Consider the following 27,656-nt stretch of genomic DNA (forward strand, 5'->3'; position numbering starts at 1 on the left):
TTGAACGACTCAAATTCATTTTGTGCAATTCAAATATTTTGATTCAGATTCAAATATATTGCCGATATAGGGGTCACCATAGCGGACCATCCGGTCTGGTTGACTGAACCCCACTGGCTTGTTTTTAAAGGCCGATCGATACTTGCTCAACATGAAGTTACCGGGCTCGCTTTAGGACCCGGAAGGCGTTTTCCGGGAAGAATGTGACGTCACGACGCGGAAGCGCTGCCAAGCCAGCTGTTAGAATGACTGCCAGTTCGGTTTACCGCACGAACGTCTTTTACTCTTCATTCTAAGGATGGCAGCAACATTTTGAACTCAGAAACGGGGAATTTGTGTTCGACGGTCGCTGGCCGATGCGTCTGCACAGACGGAGCGCAAGATGCGTCTTAGTTCAGCAGCTAGCATTAGCAGCCACTGCTTTTCATCTGGGTGGTAGCTGGAGAAAGGTCCGGTTCAGCAGCAAAAAGCATTTCTGTTAACATTAGCATTAACATTAACATACACACGCGGTGTATATTGTCAATGGACAATTAAAAACTTTAAAATAAAAAAAAAAAACTGAAACTAGTTGAAATAGACGTTGTGTGCTTGAAGTTACGCGGTCTTTAGTCGGGAGTCGACTCACACTTGGCGGGAGTCAACTCACACTTGGCGTTCGTTTCGAAGATGGAAGATGAGATTTCCGAGCAAATCACGTATTTCGTCAACCTGCTGGTCACGTGGATCGCCGCCACTGCCATCATCTTCGGCGGAGTGGTCCCCTACATCCCCCAGTACAGGGACATCAGACAGACCCAGAACGCAGAGGGCTTCTCCACCTACGTCTGTCTGGTGCTGCTGGTGGCCAACATTTTAAGAATACTCTTCAGGTGAGGCTCGTAGACACCAAGGCTTCTATGGGATGAGAAGTTTCTGCACATCGGGTGGATCTTTCATTCTAAACGTGATGGTCACGGTTAAGATTTAAAAATTAAATCCTCAATTTTTTTGTATCATAAATTTTGTATCTTATTTTGTGGAAAAAAAAATGCATTGATGTGCTTCTTCTTGCTAGGTTTGGGCGCTACTTTGAGACTCCTCTGTTATGGCAGAGCATAGTCATGATCGTCACCATGCTCGTCATGCTGAATCTGTGCACCACTGTCCGCCTGGCCACGGAAATCAACACCAAGCGGCGCTTATTCACAGGTCTGTTGCAGGCATTCATGCCCGCTCCGGCTCTATATCCATTTGTATCATGTTTAACCACACATTTATATAGACATATATGATAATGGGCCTTTTTTTTTTTTGGTATATCCCCCCACTCCTTGTGCTTTTAAATAACAGCAGTTCTCCAGCATCGTTTATACATGAGTATGTGCTGAGCTCATTCCTAATGTGTTGGAGCTCAAGCCTCCCAACTGATGAGTTTGTAGGTAGTATGTTGAACTGAAAGGTATGTCTATGAAACGTCGTTCCATGTGTTCAAACTTGACCATTCTACAAATGCTGTAAAGGTGGTGATATAAATTCATCCCTGATCAAGCTCAAAGAGCTCTAAGTACTGTTATTTCATCCCCTCAAAATTCCAGAAATAGCAATGGTGGAGTCTGATTCCTGACGCTTCTGTTTGACTCTGAATGGAAAGACTGTGTTGTTACTGGAATTGGATCTGGCTTCAGGGCGTATCAGTACCTCCATCCGAGTTTCACGTGACTGGCCATTCAGGAACTTCTAGTGAGAAGATCCACCCGTCCTATGGCAGCAGCCGTGTCTATATTTACAATATAATAGTCCATCGGACGGTCTCAGGCTTGTTTTTTTTTTTTTTTTTTTTTTAGGGGCTTTGTGACCGTCCGCAGGCTGAATTACGGATTCAACCCTTTCTGTAATTTCTCTTCTCTGACAGATGGAGTGATTATATACTTTCCAACAAAGTTCCAATTCTGGTGGTGTATTCTTTTATATCCTATGATTTTAGAATAGCTGCTACTTATGCCATTCTTCAAATCCTCATCCATCAAGTCTAAATGTCATCTTAAGGCCATTTTAGGCCATAGAGATCAAACATTGAGAAATGAGTAAGTAGGTATTAGACTTGTGATCAGTACAAATCAAGGTTAGTTCAGACTGCTCGATTTAAACCCAAATTTGAATCTCACACTTGCGCCAAATCTCTTATTGTGCCATGTCTAGATTAGACATCCAGTTCTTGACCTGTTTTTTGCTGGGCTACTTCTTGCTCATCATTCCATGACAAAGTTGAAACCCAACAGACCATTCAGGGGTGAATCAGATATGTGATTTAAATGACTAATGTCAGAAAGTACTAGTATATATCATTTCCCAAAGTCATTTTCCCCAAACAGCATTGAATGAATGACCAGCTGAACTATTTAAAATTAGATGTATTGGTCTTTCAAAATGTGTTTGTCATAAAATGTGCCAATATAACTGTGCTGTAGGTTCACTCTGAGGGGAAATGTGAAAAACAAGCTCTTCTTCTTTTTTTTTTTTTTTTTTTTTTTTTTTTTTTTTTGTCCCACCTCCTTCTGTCTTTCCATTTTTTTTGTCTGTAGCTTCAGACAGTAAGGATGAGGAGGTCAAAATTCCTAAGAAGCTCTTTTTGGGTATGTACCATTTCTGCCAGCATCCAGTATTGTTCTTAGTCTTCATCCATCCTCCTGTGCTTCATCCCACTGGAGTGAAAGAGACGTCCTGCTCAGAACCCCGATGACTAACCAGTGCTTTTCACTAACCCTTCATGCACACCGTGCATGTCTCTCTGTGTGTGAAACATGCATAATTTTATTTATTTTTTGTTACTTTCCATCCAGAGAATGCATGTTCTTGTTAGAATGCATGCGTTCAGGATTCAACACTTGTTAAACAGTGTTGAATCGCATGGAAATGGTTATGCAGTGAACATTTGTGTGTTGCTTGGTGTGAACCATCAGATGTTTTTAATCCTCTAATCCGAGACCCATCTCAGTAAGTAGAAGAGGCTTTTGGGGCGCGCATGGAAAATGAATGCATGGTTTTCAGTGACACTGTGACTCTTTTCAATAACAATCTTTCATGTCAACTGTTGTTTACTAGTCGCTCAGTCTGTTGCTCATGATTTGTGCATTAACTACAGTTTTCAAATGCATTCAAATAATGTGTTAGGATTTCAATGTAAGAAACTAATCACGACATTATGGTCTTCTAGTTTGGTCTGGTGATACTTTAACATTTGAATGCTAGAATTCACTGGTTTCTGAAATCTCACAACATTTTCTCTGGCTTTCTGTTTCACTACTAGTCCTGTAATGATGCTGTATAAGGCAAATAGATTAGCATTTAATATTTTTTTTCTCTATATTCAGTAACCTAATTCTGGTAAAAATGTGGAATAGGAGTGTTGTTTGCTCTTTGAACAGTAGATGGTGTGGGAAGACAGGTTTTGTCCAGTTGGCATGAAAGGCGCTGCAAGTATGCACAGTACTTGTTTGTTTGTTTCCCATTCTCAGTCTTTTTTAATGTCGAACCAATTAGTTTTATTGAAAGCATGAAAATATTGCAGTCAGATTACTAATAATCCTTATTTTAATAGTCTTGATTTGATAAAAAAAAAAGTGTGATTTTTTTTCGTTTTCACTGTTAGTTCCTAGTGTAAAGGTTCAAGACCGTACCCAGAAGGCTCAGTGGTTGGCATAGCAGTTGGCCCAAGGAAACAGACCTGTAATCAGAAGGCTGCCAAGGTGCCACTGCTCATCTTTTCTCTGTGTGCATTGGGTTATTTGCCGTGGTGTCACATGTGTGGTGTGTCACAAGTTAGGACGTATTTATGCTCATTTTATGACGTCCCATCCACGTAATTCCATTCGTCATTTCTACCGGTGTTGATGTTAAGCAGTACATTTACTACAGGACAGTTTGGAGGTTCTGGACCTTCCAACAAGACCAAACACAGTGAATGTATTGAAGATATTACTAATTTATTTATTTAGGGTGAACCTCTGCCAATAGATCTAGGATCTGGGAATGAGTTCCTCCGGGTCTATTGTTGCTGATGAATCTTTATTCTGTACCAGCCCTTAGAGGACAATTATTTAGTGTGACTATTATGCATAACCTCTAGTATCACGAGGCTAGTACTCATGGCCTATAACCCTTGGGCCAGCTCATTTAGTGGACATGGTCTTCATAGGCTTGGTCTTAATGGACAAAATTACAGCGTTTCCAGATATAACTTTTGCATCATTAAGCATCACCCCTTTCCAGTGGGGTTTTATTCCTTCTGGAAAATGATAATTCCCCCGCAAAAATGGAGATTTTCTCCTGTTACTTAAGAAAAAGACGTAAAACCGTAACAACAAGCATTACGGTAATGACACCTTTCAGCAAATAAAACGGAAATGTCTGCGTTGCACAAGCGTCTAAAACAAGTTGCTCACTAATAATACAGGAGAGCTTTCCACCCTTCCCTTATGCTGCATGATGAATCCCATGCCGATATTTTTGGCAGACCCAACCCAGCAGGACAGGATGTCCCACAGACCCCCGCCCCCGCTCTCTTCCCATCTGACATGCAGTAATGGACCTAAACGGCCGGGTCCTCCCACGTAGCTAAAAGCCCATGCCACATTATCGCCGCGGGTTTCCAATGGCAGCCACAATCAGCTTTTGATTGCTGGAAAATGGCAACTTCCGCAAGTTTATAGCAGCCTGTTTCCCCCCACTTTGCCGTGAGTTTAATGATTTGAATGGTTTGCATCGACTGCCTTGAGCTCTGCAGTTCGAGGACATTTTATTATTCCAAGTTGTGATACAAGGCAGGAGGCAGCTCCTTTTTCTGTATATGTGTGCGTGTATGTGCGTGTTTCTGAATTTGAATAACATCTCAATCATCTGACTTATGGTGTCAACCTGCTACGAGGAAGTCTTTAAATGTGAGAAAGGAGATTAGCAGGTTGTCCATCCATACCTCAGCTGCAGGAATCCATTGGTCACGGTGGTCACAGAATTCTTTGTATGAGAACGTCTTGAGAATGAACACAGACCTCAAGGGCAGAACGATGGGTCGGTGTTCATTAGTCTTTTCAGAAGTGAGATCAAACTCTTTCCTTCACCCCCCCCTAATATTTCGCACTTCCATCCTGCCCTCATGATGAGAAATGCGCTATGCCCTTCAGCAACCTTTTTTCCCCTAAATATATCAGCGGATGCCAGCTGTATTTGCTTCATATCTGTATATTCCAAGAAGGCAACCCTGCAATTAAATAAGCATGTGTAATAACAGCCCACGCCAAACGAGGAAATCTGAAAAGCCGAACCCGCCGCGGTGCCAGTCCCGGGCCTACACACCGCCAGCGGTGTAGCGAGGTGGAAACGTCTGCTGCGAGCTCAATAACAGGGAGTACAGCGCCGTGGGGAGGACCCGTTTGAAGCCCGCGCCAGCTCAGTGCCCACATGCTGCCCAGCTTACTGGGATGGAATGAATGGATCACAGAGGAGAGGGGGGCAGAGATGGCTGGATAAATGGTTGTCGGAGTGTGTGTGTGTGAGTAGGTAGGGGGTAACACACTCGCCTAAGAACCAGAAGACCCAGGTTCAAACCCCACTTACTACCATTGTGTCACTGAGCAGGACACTTAACCCTGAGAGTCCCCAGGGGGACTGTCCCCGTAACTAGTGATTGTTAGTGGCTCTGGATAAGGCCGTATGATAAATGCCATAAATGCAGCTTAAGGCTTATAATGTATAGGTTGTTTCTATGCTACCTGCAAAGTTTAGACCTTGAGCTAGGTCTTTGCTGATATGTCCAAAATGTATTTCACAAAATTCACAATATTTTAATCCTAGGTCACAAAACACAATATGTATTTCAATACCTTGAAAATTCCTCTGGAGACTGGAGTCTGGAGACCCTACTGGCCACTCCATGTTTTTAAGTTTACCGTCTTATTCTTTTTCATTAGGTGCTTCTGGCATAGCTGTGAATTTATGTTTTTGGTCATTATCTTGCTATAGAATCAACCAGCTAGGTGCATGCTTCACGTCACTGCCGAAGTTGGTAGCGGTTTCGTTTCAGGGCGCCTGAATGGCGAACAAAAATCCAGTGAAATTGAAGTGATTGTCATTGTGACACACAGCGAAATGTGTCCTCTGCAGCAGGCAGCCATGACAGGCACCCAGGGAGCAGTGTGTGGGGACGGTGTGTTGCTCAGTGGCACCTTGGCGGATTGGGATTCGAACCGGCACCCTTCCGATTAAGTGGCCGCTTCCTTAACCACTAGGCCACCACTGCCACATAACGTGGGACATCTGTAGGAATTGATAGCACCAACTTTCAAGGCTCGATCAACCTCCATTGCTATAGAAGAGCCATAAATTGGTAATCCATGCACTTTTGCATCTGTCTGAAATGAACATGATTCTAAAACCTTGGAACCTTAATAAATAGACTAAGAAATCTTACTTATCTGTATTTTAAAGAAGAGAAACAAATTATCCTTTTTGTGTGTGTGTGTGTGTGTGTGTGTGTGTGTGTGTGTGTGTGTGTGTGAGATTTATGCTGCTTTTATACATGGTTTAAACACTGGCAAACAAGCACAATGCTTATTTCAGTTTTGTTCCATTTATCTTATAATTAAGTAATCAACATTATACAGAGCTCTCTTATTAATATTGTTAGTAGCAACAACATTCAACATGATGAGCTTCTGATTTGGATTAACTTCAGAAATAGTTTTTATTAAGTCATCTAGAATATTTGATTCAAATGTGACCAGCAGATTAGTGAGGAATGTAAAGAACGTGTTATATTTTACATTGGCTTATAAAACATTTATCATTTTGTGTACTTTTTTTTTTTTCTTATTTGTACACATATAATCGATTTCTGAAATGGATTATACAGTTAAAGTAGTTTTTTGCTGTACATTACAGAAAAGATCATTTAATATATGTACTACTTGCATAAAAAGGGCAATTCATCATCATCTCTGGCATCTGGGGAGATGTTCCTCAGGCAGGGTAAGCAGCTCTGCATCTGCAGCTATGCTGCAACAACCTTTCACATTAACTGTCTGTAACTGATGTCCGTGATGAGAGAGTGTAAGAATGGACATCGTGGGAGCCTGTTTTTGTCTTGCATAACAGATGTCTGCAGGGGGAAGTGTGACATTCCTGTGTCGATGGTTGTGGGTGAAGATTCGACACCCCGGTTTTTACATGCCTTTTGTCCGACATCAACGTGTGAAGTATCAGCCGTCAGGACCGCCCACCCTCTTTGTCTTCCCCAAATGGGAGGCACCGGGGGGGCGTGACATCAGAAACAACAGGTTCTGATTGGTCAGTGACAACTTCCTGTAGGCCAGTGACAACTTCCTGTAGGCCAGGGGTATAAAAGTCTGCACACATGTGGAAAGAGGGACTTTTGGGCTCTCTTGCTCAGAGGGTTTTCCATCGGAAACCGGAAGGTTTCTGAGTCTTTCTCTCCCCCTCTTTTTCTCTTCTCCCTCTTTACTCTTTCTTCTCATGTTTATTTTCTCTGCAACCTTGGTACCTTTTTACATTCAATATTCACATGTAACTACAATAATTATCTACCGTGTTAATAAATTAGAAACTGTTCATTTTTAACCTCTATTGTGCCATGCCTCTTTCTGCCAGGTAACATCAAATTGGAGTGGTTGAATACAGTGCTTTGTGTGGAGGGAGAAAGAGTTTTTTTCTCTATTCTCTTCTCCAACACCACATGGTCTTCATGTGTTTTTACAAGAGCATGGGGCGAGAATGCCGAATTGGCATTATTACGCCCTTATTTGTGCCTTTCCCTTCTCCTATCACATGACCTGCTTGGTTGTGTGATTTAGTGAAATTGACGTGAAAATGAAGAGGCTGGTCTTTTGGATGGCAAGTATCATTCTTGTGTTGATAAAAGTGCAGCCGTGTCTGGCTGCCCTTGCCTCACATCAGCCTGGTGGCGCCCCCTTCCCATCATGCTCTGGAGCTGTTATCGGCCTGGCGCAGACAGCCCAGCCAGATGCACTTACTCGCTGCCATTCCGCCATAATCCTGGGTACGATTTGCAGTCCCCTAGCCCGGTCCGGCGTGTGCGACTCGCGTTCTGGCCGAGGTAAATGAGGGATTGCTTAACAGCAGGAGGTCCTGGCTGCCGAGAACCTGCCATTCAGTGGCTCTGGCAGCGTGAAGGGAGCCTTGTCACAAACGCAGGTCCAGCAGAAGGCCTTTATTTCCCCCCTGCTTCCCTGTTCGTGATAGTGGAGACAGCAGACGTTGCGGGTTTAAAGCCACGTTCCTCTCTGTCTTTCTTATGTCTTATCTTATCTTGTCCTGTATGTGCAGCAGGATGAGGGTTTTTGCAAGGCGAGTTGTGAGATCTGAGCACAAGTTCCAGGGTGATAACTGGATATGCGTGCACACACACTCTAATTGAAGTCCACTGAAATGTCGGTAGCATTTACAGTCAGTAATTCAATAAATCCGTATTATATTACAGTTGCTGCAGTCACACTGCAGGTCAGGTTAGGTTAGTTTATAAAGCACATTTCCAGTGTGGAAGATGCTGAATAGAGCAATAAAAAATACTAGCTAGAGATATTCAATATACAGTTTGGGCAAGTATAAGACAATTATCCAGTTTTTTTGAATGCGTATGGGGGGGAAAGGTGAGTCTTTAAGAAAGAAAAGAGTTGTGGATTAATACTCATAGTAATATAATTTCAGAGTTCGAGAACAAGTCATGTTTTTTGTTTTTTTTTCGTGCAGCAGTGCCTCTCTGTTTTAGTGCTGACTGTGTTCGCTCCATTTATTATCTCTCCGTTAATGTAATTTTGAGCTGCATGTCATCTCTCTCCTGCTCTCTGTAAGTTCTAAAATATTGAACATTTGAAGCAGCATTACAGCGCTAATGGCTGTAAAGCATCAGTAAAGATAATAAAGTCAGACTTTAATGAAAAGTAAATTACTTTGTTGTCAGGAGCTCCAGGCGGCTTGCATTTGAATTGTTTTGCGAGTACAGTAGAAAGTTGTGGTGATTTGCTGTTACATGTTGTATCCTTTTGCAATTTCTTTTGACCATTTTTATTTATTTTTTTTTAACCTCACACAAACAAAACTATGAAATAACACACATGAAGTTATGTGGGGAAACCAAAAATTGTAAACTAAGATGAATGTTTCAAATTTAAGGCTTAAAAACCACAGTACCCCAAGTTAGACAATGGGGATGTTTTTCCCAACACTCCTTTGAAATCGGAGTTCCTACATTTACCACTTTCCTTCACTCACTCTTCAAGGAGCATCTCGTGAAGAAGTGATACACAGCAGCACAGCACATGGTGCACACAGTGAAATTTGCCCTCTGCATTTAACCCATTACCCTTGGTAAGTAGTAGTAAGCAGTGGGTACTCTTGTCCAAATGAGGCCAAACATAGATTTGGGTGGTTAAGTGATGCAGCATCATTTATGTCTCCCGTTCAGTCACCATGTGACCTCAGGGTCCCACTTGATTGTGCAGGGACATTAATCATTGTTTTACAGTAGGTTCTAGCCTTATGTTTAATGAAGTATTTACGAGTACCATGTTCTTGTAAAATTGTCCATGTGTGTTCTGTGACCCATCTATGACCTGATCATGTATGTGTACTTCCTGGGATCCTTGCTTTGGCGTTAATGTTTGTGAAAATGCAACGGTTGGGTTTCTCTCATCCATGTTCGTTCCTTACATTTGAATAGTTGGAAACTTTTGTAAGCTGATGCTGCTGCGTAAAAATGTAACGTGATGTTTGCGGCTGAATTGCGCGAGGGGCTAATGGTCTCTCGTCCTCTTTCCCCGCACTCAAGGACTGGGCTGATGAGGCTTATTTCCTGTACTTGTCATGGCCCTGCGCGCAAAGGAGCAAAGCTAATTGGCCGAAAGGATTATTCTGGGTCAGGTTGGTTCAACCCAGCCCTCACTCCAGGGTTTAGCCTGGGTGTCTGTCCTGGTGCCGTGAGCACCTGACGTGAAGGAAGGTCTGTTTGCTGCACAACTGACAGGCGTTTGCTGTGTGAATGCATATTTGTGGAAATTAATGATTATCATTGGGGGGGGGGCATATTTTGGATGGGCTGCATACATCATTACATATTTTCAGGAATGAGCGATTCTCGGGTCCGAGTTCTTTAATGAAGTCTATGTTTGGTGTGTAAAAGGACATTTCAAGGTTGGTGTGTTCAAATCTCCAAAAAGCAACTAGAATGACCGACTAGTTTCTATTGCTGTTGTAGCAGTTATCAAGCAAGTGATTGGTAGAACCTGCCTCCTATGTTCAGAATATATCTCTATTACATTTGAATTCCAGCAGCATTTGCACATTGTTACTCTGCACCTTAATTACCAATTTCAGTTTATTTGCGCTGTCTAGCTGTCTTTGTTGTCAACATGTTTTTTTATGTAGCCGGTTTTCGATGTTGCATATGTGCACTTTGTCAGTATGTATCTTTGTTTAAATGTCACATGTAGCAGAAACATTGTTTCGTTTCACTATGTACTGAATAACATGAAATGTTATTCAGCTGAAATGAGTATAAAGCTCAACTGAACTTAAAGTGGAACTTGTGACCAGTAAGTGACAGCGTGTCAGAATTTCATTTGTTTACATCAGGTGGGTAAAGCTTGCGGCTCACGGGCCACATCCCGCGGGACCATTTTATATAGATCGATTATTATGGCCCGGTGATAAGTAGCACTGATAACACACAAACTACAGATCCCATAATGCAGTGCTTTAGTTGCCATGCTGTGATCTTTACACTGCAGCTGAATCTGTACATGAGCAGTTTCCACATTGACTGCAAATGGGTTATGAAGCAGCTCAACATTTTTTTTCATGCTTCAAAGTCACCAAAGTGCCGGCACTCAGTTTGTTAGCAAAGTGCGCACTGCATATTGGGATCTTTAGTTTGTGTGTTGTCAGTGTTTCACCATCCCATCTTGTGGGATGTGGCCCAAGGGCCACGAATGTTTGACGTGTGGTTTAACTGAAAGAATTAACCATACAACTCTGCAGGGTGGGCCATTTATATGGATCCAACTTTTGTTTTTTCAATAGGAAGATGGTCATGTGACACATAAAATGTAGAAAAACAATGGTTTTAATGTAACTTTATTCTTTCATGAGTTTTCTGACCACTTATAATATGTGTTCAATGTGCTGCCCATTGTGTTGGATTGTCAAGGTGTAACCATAGAAATTGCCCACCCTGTATATTCTTGTAAATGTTCCTTACTCTTAATATGCAAGAGTTTTTCCTTTTTTTTTCCACCCATAATCTCATGGCGCGCAAAACCGATTACTTCACATATTCTGTACTGTTGATGTAAGTACAGTACAGCTGTCGGAAAAATGAGATTCACTCACACACCAGTAACACTCTTTACATGTTAAGAGAAATCGACAGTGTAAATTACAAGTCAAGTTGGTTTGGTTTTAAACAGTGCTTTTATTTTTCGATGGGCCATTTAGCACCAGAAATGTAACTTTTATTGCTTGCTCTCCCCTCTCGTCTCAGACTTTGACTGGAACTACTTCTGGTCATGGAGCAGGTTCGTGGACTACCTGCAGTGCGTCTTGGCCTTCACAGCGGTGGCCGCCTACCTTACCTACCTGCTGTTGGACTCGGTCCTGTTTGTGGAGAGCCTGGGCTTCCTGGCTGTGTTCACCGAGGCCATGCTGGGCACACCACAACTCTTCTGCAACTACCAGAACAAGTCCACAGAAGGCATGAGGTGAGGTTTGGAGAACCAGTCATAGAATCGAACAAAGCAACCTCCAGAATAATTCATCTCTCATCATTACTGCACATAATTCTCATTTAATGAAAGTTAACCAGAGAAATAAAAATGCCATTATGTTGTGTACATATATATATCTGCCTATTAATATCTATTTCAAAGACTTGCTTCTTCAGTGTCATGGTAATGGAGGCCAATTGCATGAATCAACATTGTGTTTAAATGTTTATATATTGATAACCTTACAGTCACAATACTTGCCTACTTTATTTTACATATTGGTATCGCATATCAGATGTATAGATTTTTCTCCCGCTGCTGTGATTTGTCAACTGAGGTTGAGGATGAGGTTCTCATATAGCCCATAACACGCAGGGGTGAATATTTATTTTCCATTAGCCAAGAACAATATTAACTGAATTGATTTTAAGAGTAGGTTAATGAAAGTATTACATTTTTTACGTTTCTGCTCATTTAATTCTGCTCTTTTAATTATCCTTTTCACCTACCATTAGAATGCCAACAGCCCTAGTCCGTATCCTTATTATATAAAACGAATTATGCAAGCAATTAAGATATTCAATTAAATGACGTGCTCAATCATTTGGTTAAAAACATACAAATTAGTTAACACCCATTTAATGCAAAGTTTGTGTTGTAATAAATATTCATAGTTATTATGTGCTGCTATTAGTTCAATGCATTAGTTATGTGCTTCAGAACTTCAGAGCTTTTGCATACAATTTTGGGGGCCAGATATATTAGTTTAATCCTCTTTTGAATTAGTAATTTTTAAACTTATGCCATTACTCAGCACTTGATTAATATGTAATCTGCTATTATGTGTGTACATTATTTTAGTTGTATTTAATTTTATACTCCTAATGTATTATGACCTGCATTGATTCCTTCGTACATTCATAATTCAGGGCCAATAGATTGTATGCACTACAAGTCAAAATTTGGATACATCTCTATGTAGTAGTTAAAGCCATATTGAAGATACCAATGCAAGAAACATATTTAGTATTTGTCGTATCAGGAGAAAGTGAAGTATGTTAGAATCTGTTGTTTCAGAGTCTCCTCTTTTTACCTTCATGGCTGCTTTGTTCACTATTGTAATAATTAAAAGCAGCTTGATGAGATGTTCATTAACATGAGTGAATGATAAGAAAGTGTTTACCTTCAGGACTGATGGAAACTGTCCCCGTTGTCCAATTTAAGGGGTGGAGAGAAGACAAGAGTGTGAAATGCTGCCATCACAGCAAAAGAGAGACTTTTTGCCTTGTTTGCTATTTTTACATAACCTTACGTGGTGTTTTATAGTCCTGTGACTTCAGTTGTGTTTTATAACGTAGAAATGTGTAGGTGTGTCCAAACCTTTGACTGGTAGTTTAAATTTACACCCATTTCTGCCTGACAGTTTTAGGTTCTGGCAATTTTGTTTGTTCGTTTGACATTCTAAACATATTTATAATTTTTTTCCCCTTCATAAACATGTTTCCATTGGCCATTGCCTCCTCCACATCTTTCCATTTATGGCACATAAGTCTCCCCTTCCTTGAGTCATGAAATTTCCCTTGTAATGCAGTAAGTTTAAATATATCATGTGAAATATTGTTTTTGTCCGAGCATCAGGTCGTTCTCTCGGGATCTGGCACTGCTAAGGCCGCAGATGACCAAATAGGATTTTTTCTCAGTGTGCCATAAACAATATTGTAGTGCCATGTTGATGTACTGTGTGTCTGTAATCTCTCAGGACAGGTCCCTCTCTGGGCTTTCACAGCCAATACTCATCCACCTCTGCCCTCAGGCCAACCAGCAGCAGGCCGCCTTTCCACCTCTGCCGCTACTTTGTCACATCCAGCTTCTTCCAGAACCTGGAACTGTGAAAACATGCATTTATTAGGAAACGCACCTTCAAAGAATTAGCAGGATCTAAGCCAGGGGTTTCACGGCTTCCAAATACTATGGTAGATTGCAATCATACCAAATGCGCACCCATTTTTTTTAAAACACTTCACACACTTTTTCCTCATTAAAGTTCCTCTCCTCTGGGGGCTGAAGAGTTTTGGTCTGCTGCTGGAGAGTTGTTAAACAACTTTGCGTCAGGTTTTTATGTCTGATTGGTAGCATTTCGGGAAGTTTCTTCAAGCAGGTTAGAGCTAGAAAGAAGATCGTTATGTCCAGGTTTGACCAAATTGTGATTCTATTTGACCATCTCCAGAACAGCAGGTCTTGTGGGTTGTTCCCAGCATGCAGTGGGAGGAAGGGGCCCAGCTATAGATTAGAACATTGATCTAGATTTCAATGTAGTCCAATATCATGCACTGCAGTAGTGGGTTATAAATAAATTAATTGAATTCGACTGCAGAGTTTTGAAAATAATTAAGATTGACTTTCAAAATTGATTTAATTATTGTATATAACTTTTTTTTTTTTTTTTTTTAAAGAGTTAGTTAGATATATACCAAAATGAGGGATATATAAAGCCAGAGCATGTCCCTTGCATTAGATAATGCAGAATTCCTGTGTGTGTGTGCGTGCGTGCGTGCGTGCGCGCCTTTGCCGTGGGTCTGTGCCCTCCTGCCAGCTGAATGCGTGGGACATAGGCTATTGGGGCGACTGGGACAGTGACAGGCAAAGGAGATGGGGACAGGTGCCCACTGTGTTCCAACATGTCATCTCTTAAAGTGCTGCAGAGAGAAGTGTGTGTGGGTGTGTGTTGGTAGAAGAAATTCTCTGATCTGTTCTGCATTTGTGTTGTGTGTGTGTGTGTTGTATCAAGAATTGGATGGAAAATGTGAAAGTAAGGACATTTTGCTGACAAATATGCTTATTTATTACATTTATTTATTTTTTTATGTGGTAATAATTTAAAATATTTTTTATGTAGTTTTTCCATTGTCCTCTAAAGTAAAAGTGGGCCTCGGTTCTTTTTTGTGTGATGTAACACATTTAAACTTCTTGAGTGATGTGAACGTCCTCGTTTCATCACTGCACCACAATCAGTTAATTGTGTTTTATCCCCACAATAAAAAGAAAAAGGAGCTTAGATCGACCCACAGTGCGAAATAAATGTGGGAGGAGCTGAGGGAATAGGTGTGGCTCTGTACAGCTGGAGTCATTCACGTCAAATTAGTTTGATACAGATCAGCATATGTCATTTTAAATAATAGATGGACTTTATCAATTTAGTAAATGTTAACATAATGTACCATACAGGGCATCTGATAAATGCTCTAAATGTAAATGTACCGTAATATCATGTATATTACAGTTCTTACTCGTTATGCACATTTGTTATGATATTCATGTCCATAGAAGGTTGTAGGGTGGCGTTTTGCTCTTACATCCTAGAAATTGTTGGTCATGTAGGACCTCAAGCTCTTTTTTTATTATCCAGCTATAATGATCAGTAATTGGACATGCATGTCTGTGCTGAGGCAAGTCACAGAGGTCGGTGTGTTACGTTGGTTTGCCCTGCTTACTGTTTCTTTCGGATATAGAGAGGAGCTTCTGGCAGGCCAAGCAACTCAGCTGACAAATTGCTGTGAAGATGCAACATGGAGGCATTTGCTAGAATCCAAATAAGGCCCAATTGTTATTTATTTCAATTAACAAATTATTTTATCCATGTTTTCAGCTCATTACTTCAGTACTGCGCTGTAATTCTCAATTGCAGCTGCATCAAATCCTCGTTCATCATTAGACCTTCTGTTTAGGCAGTCAGTTTGTAGAGAGGCAGGGAAACGGTCAGGCAAAAAGACACAGGACTTTCAAGTCCAACGGCAGGCTTTATTACCTAAATCAGTGCACAGCACACAAGGCAATGTTCATGACTAGGCCATTAAAAGAGGTCAACCAAAACATAACGAACTCTTAAATCACAGGTCTCCTTTGGAGAGACATGTATTACAGAATGGCAGCCGTCTTGGGTTATGAGGTCAGGGATGGTGGAACCAATCCAACTTGTGGAATTCTTGGCTGTTAACCCGATTTTTTTTATTTTTTTTTTCCCCAACTGGTAACTTGAGTGAATTTCATCTTCTGAGTTTAAATGCAACATTAGTTCCACCACTTCGAGGTGCAGACAACTATTAAGATGTCCTTTCTTGTTTGTATCTGTGAATTTTTGTAAATTTAGTCCTGCTGTCTCATGGAGTGCAAATATGAATATGGGAATTCAAATGAATATTGAAAGTTTACAAAAAACACATCTGGGATAATCTAGCCAGAGTCAAGGTCCAAACAAGGTTATACCTGTGATTTATTCCATGTTTGAATGGGAGCAGTCGCATAGAGAGCGATCCAGTGATTTTAGAGCAGGGAGGCTGGGCAAAATTGGAAAAAGTGAAATTCGACGGTGGTGTGATGTGAAGAAGGCATGGAATTAACCCTCCATACCAAAGTTACACAGACAGACATTGCTGAAGGGGTGGTCACGAGTTCAATTAATCCAGAACGAGGAAGTGATGTGTGGGAGAGCGGTAAATCATTGGGCTTCTCCCAGGTAAAGTCCTTTTATATGTGTAAAACGCCTAAAGCTGCCCTCGATGTGTTCCTTAAAAACGGTCTCTTAGCAACCTTCTCATATTCCATTTAATCAGGTTACAATAAAAGAATTTGGGAATTTTTTCCTTTTTTTTTTTTTTTTTTTGGAGATGTGCTTGTGCTGTCACATCCACCTCCAGAGAGCCCACTCTCCAGAATTCGGGCACCGCAGCGGCTGCCGCTTCCGTCTCTTCACAACCACCGTGGCCAACCTTACGTAAGCCTTTTATCACTGGCTGTCATGATTTTCCTGGTTGTCATGGTGCATAGGTCTCTGTAGCAACCGCTTGCTGCGTTGGGCAGATGCCCCGGAGTGTCATGGAAAGATGGGCTGCGAGTTTGACTTTGTTTACACGCCGAGCCACGTAGCCATAGAAACGTCCATCTGCCAAAGGCCTTGTGTCACAAGACTGTATCCATAGGAACGCCTTGGCCTTTGCTGCCGCTCTTTTTACCAGCCGCTGACCATTTCGGCTTCCTGTGATGCCGATGCCTTTCTGTGTTTCTGGGTAGTCCTTGGCAAAAAAATATGATTTGTATATGATTGATTTGATATTGTTTCATCTGTAAATTCTTGGGATGTGAGCATCTAATAATGATTTATCAGCTCATTGTAATACATAAATTCGTCTGAAAATTAGGCCTGTGCAACATTCATAACATGACAGTAGATGAATTTGACGTCAAAAAGTGTTTGGGGGGGGGAAATGTTGGATGTTATGCGGCATTTTCATCTATTGCTTGGAACAAATTATTTTAACCATTTTTATATAATATGCATAGCATTTAAATATTTTATGTGGTTGGTTTTACATTTAAAAAAAAAAAAAAAAGTTTCCTGAAATGAGCTGGTACTCAAAATCCTTCTTCCCCGTGCTCTTCCCTCAGGTGAGTCAAGACAACTGCTCACTGTCTGGCCAGAGAATTACCACTTGTGGGTATGGATTAGCACTCACTGAACCGCAGCCATCTGCGGGGCGTGTGCAGCAGAGACAGGGTTCATCAGAGACAAAGCTTCATCTGCAAGATGGGCCAGAAGTTCCTGAACCAATAACCAATCATGTTTTTGGTGAAAATATTACTGTGCCAATCACCAATCAATATTTAGGTATTTTATGATCTCTCTGGTACAAATCACCGCTATGCGCTTGTCTTCCGATGGACATTAGCATTGAAAAGCCTCCGCTCCACTCCACTATTTATTGTTCTCCATTAGCATGTTATTTCATGCTTGGCCAAATATGGTTTATTGTACAACCGAACGCACGCGATGTTTTATATTACTGCAGGCTCCCCGTCGGACAGCTGTGGCTGCGCAGAGGCGTCCGAGCTCCATTTTTCCAAAATTGCGGCCTGCCGCACGCCTGGCTCTGAAACGGACGCCTTGGTGGCAGCGTGCCGTCTTCTGCTCCTGTAGGAGCTGCAGGAAACCCCGCCCCCATCCCGCCTGTTTCAGAACGCTTCGGAGTGCCGCCCCGACTGGCACGTCCTCTGCCCACAGCGGCAACGTAAAAGAGATTTCCTCCTCCATCCTTGGGCGGTTTGGCCTCCGCCGTGTCTCGTGAGCTTTTGTGAAAGAAGCCAGAGCCACTTTGCAGAGAATTCGGAAGCTAAACTGCTCTGACACAGCCATTGTAAAATATGCATACAAATAGATGCGCTTAGGGGACGAGCGCGATCCGCAGACTATTTTTTATGGCCATAGTGGTTGGCAGAGAGGCTTGTGCTGCACATGCATTGTTGTGTGTCTTCATTTTAATCCCTTCTTGAACACTCGTTTAAGAATCTTGAGTATGGGGGTCACTGACTATGTTGCTGTAAACGTGTTGAGGAAGGAGAGCAGATCTTCTCCAGTCCTGCTCCTCTGCCGCTGTGTGGAATAACACGCCAGCACCAGTGTTTTTGACGTCTTGCGTTCTGTGCGACCCCACAGCATAAAGATGGTGTTGATGTGGACAAGCGGCGACACCTTCAAGACGGGCTACTTCCTGCTGACCCAGGCACCCGTGCAGTTCTGGATCTGTGGCCTGCTGCAGGTGTGCGTGGACGTCACCATCCTCTTCCAGGTCTACTACTACAGCCGCTACCCCCAGAAGCCCGTGTCCCACACCACACACCCCACCAGTGCCAAGGCTCTCTGACACGCACTTGCGCGCACACACACACACACACACACACACACACACCACACAACGCTCAGCAGGTATGGGCACACACAGTCCGCCTGCACCTGAATGGTGTCAAAGGTCAGCAGGACTGTCCCTCAAGGATGACCTCGTGGACTACTTGTTACTATTTTTTTATAATTTTTTTTAAAAACATATTTGCCACAAGTGAATATAGTCTGATATTTACTGGACTGCGCATGCATCTATATTTGTAATGCGCATTAAAGTGGGCATCAAATAAATATGTGTGTGCATATATTTATGCACCTGAGCATGCACACTGGTTTTAAGGACATATTGCATGAATGATATCCGTTATTGAGCTGGTGGCAGCAACAGTCTTAGTACTCGACAAAAACACTATTCTTATTCTATGTAATTATGAAAGAGAAAATACTTGTTATTACAAATGTGGGCTCAGGACTGACTATTGTTGCGTGGAAATCTTTGCCTTAGAGACATTCTGACAAGGGCTCCTTCCGCTTTCAGAGGAAGAAATGTATGTCCACACAAGCTTGTCCCAGCAACCCTCAGTGAAATGTACACTATTAAAATTTTATATCGTAAAGCGTCGAATAATGAACAAACTGGACCAACATTAATTTGGCAAACATTTATTAATTAATTTTATTTTAGTTTTAGTTTAGTTTAGTAATTGGGTGCCAATGTCCCAAATAATGCTTACAAAGGTATAAAGATTCCTTGGCATAAATCCAAAAACTTTTCCTATTTAGAAGTTATGAAAAAAATATGCCCAAACAGCGTACTACATTTATTATTTCGTGACTACTTTGTTGTCAGAAAAATTGTTGTTTTATGGAGACCCTGCCGTTTATAAGATGTTTTTATGGTATTTATTCTTTCGCTTTAAATTTACACTCCACTGTATGTGTCATATGGGACTGACTATTTTTTTATTTAAATGTTACGTTTGGAAATACAGGTGATTAGGCAAAAGGTAATAGTGGCCAGTATTAAAACAAACCAAACAAAAAAAAAAAGTGTTGGAATGATTATCTGGGAAATCCCAGGTCCCCACAAGTTCGACTCATCGGTACATGAGGTACAGTAGATATTTTGTCTGAGTGGTTGTAGGTCAGGGATTGTGTTTGGGTGAGTGGCACCCATTCAGGAACAAATCTAGCTTTAGGTACTCCAATCACAGTACATTTTTACGTTTTTTTTTTATATCCATTCTTGTTATTTTGTGTTTCTATTGCTCAGCCTTTGTATTATTACCAGTTTTTGGCTTTGTCATATAACCATGTTCAGTACTGGCATGAAGAGACACATGAAGGAGTCGGGGGTCTGTATGAGTCTGGAAAAGAGTTGCTCATAAATGGTGGCCACTGAAGAAATATACTGATAAATATTTCCTCAAATGTAATGTGATTGGTTATGGGCAAGTCTTTATATGTATGTGATTTGAAAAAATATATATTATTTTCTTATTTTTCCTTTTATTATTTGTATTGTTGTTTTTTTTTTTATTGTTTTTGTTGATTGTCTTGTGAATCATGTTTACATTTTATGTGCATCTGATACCTTGTATTTTTGACGTTCCTTTTTGGTATTGCTAAATGGCTTGTTTGTTAAAACCCCATCTCACACATCCATTACTTTTGAGTCAAGGATGTTTTCATGGAATTTGGCAGCTCAATTGCCCTTCTGAATTCCTGCACATGGTATGTCTAATGGGCATGCTTTCAAAACCATTGCATATAATAACAATAATAATAGTAGTAATAATAATAATAATGTTTTTTTGTTGCTTCTTGCACACATGCACTTAGTCAATGCGTGTTTATTTTATGAGGCCAAATCCCGCTGTGTTATTTGGTGTGTGTGTGCATGGGAGAAAACAAATAATAATAATAATAATTATTATTATTTCCATTCTCTTTTTCCACAAAAATAACTTTTTTTTTTTTTTTTTTTTTTATGCTGTAACAGTGATTTTCCTTTACTGTTATATTCATGTTTGTGTGTTTGGAGTCAAGCGGCCTTATATTTTGATTGCTGGTTTATACCTTATTATAAGAATTATTGTATTTTTACACTATGACTTATGCACACTTCAGCTAGACTGACATTATTAGTAGTAGTAGTAGTAGTACCCACTGCCATTCCACTGCCTTTGTATGTTTAAAGTCATTATTCCACGATCAGATCATGTTGTATACAGTAAATATACAAATTCCTGTTTTTTTTTTTTTTTTATAATGCTCCTTGCACAGCTCATTATTTTCAATGAGAAATGTTTGAAAGACATATGGAACGACTGGACTCATTAAAAAGGAGTGTATTGTTTCTTTGTGTGGGTGTCCTTTTAAATTTATTTCATTGCCGTAGTGCAGTGCAGATCTGAGGCAGAAGTCAGTTTACTGCTGTGGTAGCTGTTTCTTCAAAGCCCCCCTCCCCCTTCTGCTTTAGCTACATTTTTCCTATATTTTTTCTTATATATCAAGAGAACAGTGAGCACTGTGGCATTTTAAACAGTCCTTATTAATGTAGTTTAACCTCATGATTAAGCAGCTCCTTAAAATTGCACTTTACCTCCATACCAGAACCTAAAATCTTTAAACCTTCACTGCTTTACATACTAGCTCCCTTATATATTGTCCATCTCTTCAATGTCCACACTTAATACTGCCTCTGTTTCTTTCTTTTTTTTATAAAAAACCAACTCATTGTACATGAGTTTCAAGGATGACACTAAAGCTGAAGACACTATTGTAAAGGTAAATGTAAAGTGGTTTTGTATGTAATTGGTCTGAAAATTGTACATGTAACAGTGACCCAAGATGGTGAAGAACAAGGAAGCAGGTAAATGATGAGGTAGGACCAAAGCAATCAGGAGGAAAGCAAGGACCTGGAAGATGTACTTTACAATATTTCACCTGATTAACCCCTAAATCTTCATTTGCAGTGCAGGTTTGGCAGAAAAATATGCTAGAAATATTATGCCATACTTAAAAACGTGTAATCTTCTGGCCCAGTTCCTTTACAACATGTTTGTTTTTCATCTCTCAGCTCAACTTATCTATATTTTAAAGTTACACAGAAACACAGCACCCTACTGTCAAGCCCCCAGCTCTTTATTCCACTTTTAAGTAAGAAGCATTACAGACTTCTGGCAGAAATGGGAAAAAAAAAAGAAAACAATTATTTTGCTAAGTCATCCATTATGTTTATCAAGATAAATGAGGAAGGCTGTTCCATGAAAAATACCTTTCGGACGGCCTCAGAACTATTCAGGCAAACCACTCAGGCCTACAGTGCTATATAATGTACTTCTGGTAACTATACACCTGTAGTACATATTTGTGACAAATAAGAAATCAAACTTTATATATGTATCACTTTTCATACAAACTCAATGTAAAACAATGTGCTTTGTGCGTATATAAAAATCATAGTAATAGAATACTCAAACTTGAAATAATTACAATAAAATGAGCAATAAAGACATAGCAACAAATACAGAAGGATCAGGAACTGAAGAAATTCAATCATAAATTTATATGAAGAAACACCAGAAGCAGTGAAGGGGTTAAGCAGAAATGATTAAATAATGTAAAAGAATTATTAAAAAATTATTTAAAAAAATGGAGAAAATGGAATACTAGAAATGTAAAAAAAAAATTGGGAGATTTGAAAACAATGATAAGAATAGTGATAATTACTTGATATGAAATAATGATCCCAGAAATGTTATACAGTCATGTGAGAAAATTAGGACACCCTATGAAAGCCTGTATATTTTAAATATATTTGGACATGTGAATACTTAATATCAATTTTAAATAATATAATATCAAATAATATAACTAAACAATTAAAAATTAAGAAAAGTATTTTTAAAACTTTCTGTGAAATTTTATTTAAAAAGAATGTAATTTCTGGTGAGGAATAAATTAGGACACCCCCACATATTATCCCACTTAAAATGGTTAAAATCCCACGTCAGGTGCATATGATCAGTACATTGTTACCCAGCATTGAAAAGGAGCCTTGCCCTGGTCAAACCTCAAATTAGTTTGGTGTGCTCCTGACAGTTGAAGTCAGGGTAAAATCCAAAGAGCTGTCTGATGCCCTCAGAAAGAAGATTGTGGCCGTTTATGAGTCTTGTAAATTACTTTAAAAGATCTCAAAAGAATTTGACATCAGCCATTCCACCATCCGAAAAATAGTTTACAAGTGGAGGACATTCAAAACAACTGCCACCATGCCCAGGTCTGGCCGTCCAAGCAAATTGACCCCCAGAGCAATCCGTAAGATGCTCAAAGAAGTCATCAGAAATCCTAAAATGTCATCACAGGAACTACTGCAGGCCCTGGCTACCATCAATGTGAAAGTGCACGAGACTACACAAGTTTGAATTTCCTGGGAGGTGTTCAAGGAGGAAACATTAAGGCCAGACTGAAGTTTGTGAGAGCGAATGTAGACAAAGACAATGACTTCTGGAATAATGTTCTTTGGACAAATTAGTCTAAAATTGAATTATTTGGACACCAGAACAGAAGACATGTTTGGTGTAAACCAAATACAGCCTTCCAAGAAAAGAACCTCATACCAATTGTACATGGAGCATGGAGGTGGCAGTATCTTGGTTTGGGGATTCTTTGCTACAGCAGGACCTGGCCAGCTCAACATCATAGAATCCATCATGCATTCTACTGTGTCTCAGAGGGTGCTTGAAGACCGTGTGAAACCATCTGCAAAATAATTTAAAGCTAAAGCGGAACTGGATACTGCAACATGACAATGACCCAAAGCATACCAGTAAATCCACCAAGGACTGGCTAAAAACTAGGAAGTGGAGAGTCCTGGAATGGCCAAGTCAAAGCCCTGAACTTAATCCCATTGAGATGCTGTGGGGTGACTTGAAACAAGCTCTACATGCAAGAAAACCCTCAAACATCTCGCAGCTGAAAGAATTCAGTGTTGAGTGTGGCAAACTTTCTTCTGATCAATGTCAGAGACTGGTAAAAGGCTACCAAAGGCGTCTCACAGAAGTTATATCAGCCAAAGGGGGCAACATTACTTATTAGGGTGTCCTAACTTTTTCTCCCATTAAAACATACATTTTTGTTCATATCTATTTTTTGATGTGTAATAAAGTACATTTTTGTTGTTTAATTGTAATTAAGTCACTTTCTTTTCCAGACATACATAAAAACTTGATTGGACATTGATATGTGAACATTTCCTAATAAAGAGCTGATTATTTAATGGGGTGTCCCATTTTTCTCACATAACTGTAGAATAGTTCAAAAGAAAAATTAATTCAGTTTACCCAATCATGAAAATTTCACTTTGTGAGATTATTTAACAATAATACGAGTTCCTTGTATTAATACGAGCCCGTCTATGGTCCAACAGCGGCTAGAAAGGGTGATAGGTGTGAAGAATGCTTTGGACATTCTGCTTCACTGTACAGAGAGCAGCAGGTCAGACGGTTGGATCTGGAATTTGTCCCCTTATGACATCATAAGGGGAAAGGTTACCTCCCATTTCTCATGCTTTGTCCACCCAGATAATTTCCCAACCCTTCCCTAATACATTATCTCCACCGATCGTCATGGCTTCCAAACTTGCGAAGCATTGCAGTTGTTTGGTGATTGGATGTAAAAATGAGCATGAATTAATTAATTAATTTTTTTGTTCCGTCACGCGAGACTGTTAATTTCCACAAATGCCCCTCAACTCCTATATGCCACTCTCCTCCTTGTCCCGCCTCTCTCCTTCTCATTAGCATTTAAAGCTACAGACACAGTCCTGGGGGAAATCATTGTGGGACTGGATCAAAGTGGCTGTAATTCTGCACCTAGGCTGGATTTAAGATTACAGATTACACTACAGATTAGTGGACCATTAAGGCTGATATATAAAGGCAAAAAAAAAATCATAATAAGGGACCTTTAATAAAACTCAATTTAAATCCAGACTTGGACAACAGAAGTGATAAGGTTCCTCACTACAGGTTTTTTTTGTGACTTCCTGAAAACCTGAGACATAGGTCCCTGGCCATAAATCACATACATTAGACATAATTGTACAAAAAAATGACCAGTTAAAGCTATTGCTTCAGTGCCCAGAACTACCCTTAGGCTGTAGTTCCATGATGTCTTCAGCAGTATCTGAGGTGGGAGAGAGACCACTTTTTACCCGCACGTGCTTTTCTTGTGTCCCCCTTTCTGATGGTGAAAAAGCCGAACCCCCCAGTCATCCATCTGTGCCGTGTTCTGAGCCTCTGCCTGTCTTCCTGCTCGAATTGGGTCCAAAGCAGGAATGTGGAAGTATGACAAGCAATCAGCGCCCCCCTCCCCGCGTCCTCGCAGTTCCTGCACAACAACAGAACTTGAGCGAGCACCCCCGGCCTGCTGCGCGCCATTGGTATTCCTCGCGCAATGCGGCTGAGTACACAAACAAACACAAGCAGCCGCAAATTGTCCCTTCACGTCTTTTGCTCAGGGTCATTTGTACAATTTGAATAGAATATTCTGCCTCCACTGTCCTGAGATGGAATCTCAGTTCATCTGCAGGATCATTTATCTGCCAAATTATGGCCCAGTTAATATTCCGATTGGTCCATCTGTTTGGTCCACTGCTTGGTGACTAGAACAACCATGATTACATGCAATGTAATTAGGTGAGACGAGACCTTTTGACAAGGTGTGTTTGCTTGACGCTCCACCTGGAAAAAAAAATTGCAGCAGTAACATCATAGAATTTGCTCACCAATGCCTTCATTTCAAAGCTCTATGAATAGATTTGAAGAGAGAAAGAGGCTTTTCAGCTGCCTTCAAAGACCTGGCCTTCAGAACTGACAGATATTATTTGACTCGCCCTTATCTGATCTCATCTCTCTGTTCCCTGTCAAATCCACCTCGTCCATGATCAACACTCGACTGTGTTCGGGGGCTGTTATCGCAGGAACCACACTGTTAATAATAACACTAAGACATGGGCAAGACATACGAATACAATAAATCAATTTATTCCTTTGACCTCTTAACACCTCAAAGACCTGAATATAAGAAAGCTATCCTCTAAGCTATCCTAGAACGTGTCCTCTGTTTTTAACCCATCACCACACCAAAAAAGAGCCTAGCTTGTGTACAAATCAATAATCGATAGAGAATGTATGTGTTGGGCAGTGTAACGTGTTAATCATTTGATTTGGTGTACATGTACAAAACAAAATGTCCCTCTGGCTCTAACCCCAAAGATATGAAGTCGTGCACAGAATGAATCTGAAATCATTTCCGTTGAAGTGTATTGAAGTGCACAAATAGCTAATGTAAATGCTACCACTATAGGTATATGGAGAATGTGATGAATGGTTTATGAAGACCATCAAGTACTTTTTACTGGATGTAGTTACTTTTTACAGATTAGAGCCTCGAATAAAACGTGGCACATTCAATGAATGAAAAGAATGTAATTATGCTTCCTCTTTTCTCTGCTACTATCAATTTTTAATGTAGGGCAGCACAGAGGGTAGCAGCTCTGCTTTACAAGGAGGTAATTTTCCTGCTGGTGCGCTGGTTTCTTCCAGCAGCCTAAATTGCTGATGCAAAATGGGCATGAGGTTGGACAGACGCCTTGCCCGGAGCAGGTATCTCCAACCCACCACACTGGATTCAACCCAGAAACTGGGTGAGAATTATAATTCGGTGTGGTAAATGAGGTGAAACTACCCCACAAAAGGTAGAGAGGTTCTTCTGAGCATCCCAGTCTGTGATAGAATGCAGCTTAGCTGGGATTTGGCCATGTAATTGTGTGCTGCCTAGGCAGCCCTGGGTTAGCCAGTGGCCGCCCATTGACGTGTGCTGGGTCCAAATCACCCACAGGTTCCGCCTTTCACCCCACGTGGCATTACAAATTGGTTGAGTGATCCCACACTCAGAGATCCCATGGGGAGTTTGATATTCCAGCAGTGGTCTAGCGGTTAAGAGATCACTGGCCCTGTAATCAGAATGTTGCCGGTTCCAATATGGATCTGCCAAGGTGCCACTGAGCAAAGTACCGTCATGGCTGCCCACTGCTCACCAAGGGTGATGGGTTAAAAGCAGAGGACAAATTGTTGTGTCAACGTGTGCTGTGCTGCAGTGTTTAACAGTGACAATCACTTCACTTTCAGAACATCACATCATGAATCCAGGGAAAAGTGCATCAATAAATATCGATTGTTAAAGAATTCAGCTTCATTCTGACCTTGATTGGATGGATGGGTGGATGGATAAATAATTGTTGCAATATCACAAGATGTTGAAATCAATTTATTGAACCCCATTAAGCCAAGCAAAACAGACAAATGTAAAGAATAAAGAGAAGATGTTGTGTTCTTCCTCCTTTACCACTCCTGATGTCAAATAATAACCAAAGCCTTGCTGACGTGTGCTTCTGAGGCTGTTTAGGGGAATGAAGCTGGCTCTCATATCGCAAAAAAAGACACTGATATCAAGTGACACACCGAAATTAAAAAATTGAATAGCTTTAATGTTTTATCCAACCTGTGGCTTGTTTTATGCATGTGTGGTGGATACATGCAATATAGAATTTTCAGGAATAACATCAAGTCATCCAGTCTCGTAGGCTACAATGACATGAATAATTGTATGTGTGCAGTGTCATTTTCAGCCTGTAGACAATCTGACTATGTTATAAAACAGTTATACACCCTGACTGAAAAAAATCATTTTAGTGGCACTGAATTAATTATAATTATAATCAGTAACTGGTTTACCGTGAAGGCTTATTGGTAAAAAAAAAAAAAAAAAAAGAAAAATTGTAAATCAACCTAATTAGTTCATGACTTGAAAAGTCACATAAATTCTACAGCATAACATATAAAGTGTAAAAATACCATGCTTTTAAACCCCTTTAGAGTCTGTGAACAGTATGTCTGCAGAACTGAGATTCTTCATCATCTGTACTTTCTAGATACTAAAAAAGTGTCGTGCTCAGACATGTTCTCTGTTTTTAATTTGAGCACTCAAAAGAAAAGGCTGACTATCTTTCACATATTCAAAGAGCGCATCCCTTTAACCAGTAAAATAGGGCCTAAGTTAAAAATGGTCAACATGTGCATTTGTTCATCATGTTGTGCAAAAATGCTGGAATGCTGCATTTCAAAAAATGGCTTGGACCT

The 27,656-nt window shown here is 40.5% G+C and overlaps 1 protein-coding gene across 2 annotated transcripts; it reads left to right on the forward strand.

Annotated features, from left to right (window-relative positions):
• Positions 1-223: 223 nt before the first annotated feature.
• slc66a2 (solute carrier family 66 member 2) lies at positions 224-20,399 on the forward strand. 2 transcript variants are annotated; one of them, XM_028963996.1, is made up of 5 exons: positions 224-872; positions 1,058-1,191; positions 2,565-2,615; positions 11,552-11,768; positions 18,262-20,399. In XM_028963996.1, the coding sequence occupies exons 1-5, from the start codon at positions 670-672 to the stop codon at positions 18,467-18,469; spliced, it is 813 nt and encodes a 270-aa protein (XP_028819829.1). In that variant the 5' UTR covers positions 224-669; the 3' UTR covers positions 18,470-20,399. The 2 variants fall into 2 exon arrangements, with proteins under 2 accessions (XP_028819829.1, XP_028819830.1); XM_028963997.1 differs by lacking the exon at positions 2,565-2,615.
• The last annotated feature ends 7,257 nt before the right edge of the window (positions 20,400-27,656 follow it).

Source organism: Denticeps clupeoides, chromosome 20, assembly GCF_900700375.1.
Source record: "Denticeps clupeoides chromosome 20, fDenClu1.1, whole genome shotgun sequence".
Lineage (NCBI taxonomy): Eukaryota > Metazoa > Chordata > Actinopteri > Clupeiformes > Denticipitidae > Denticeps > Denticeps clupeoides.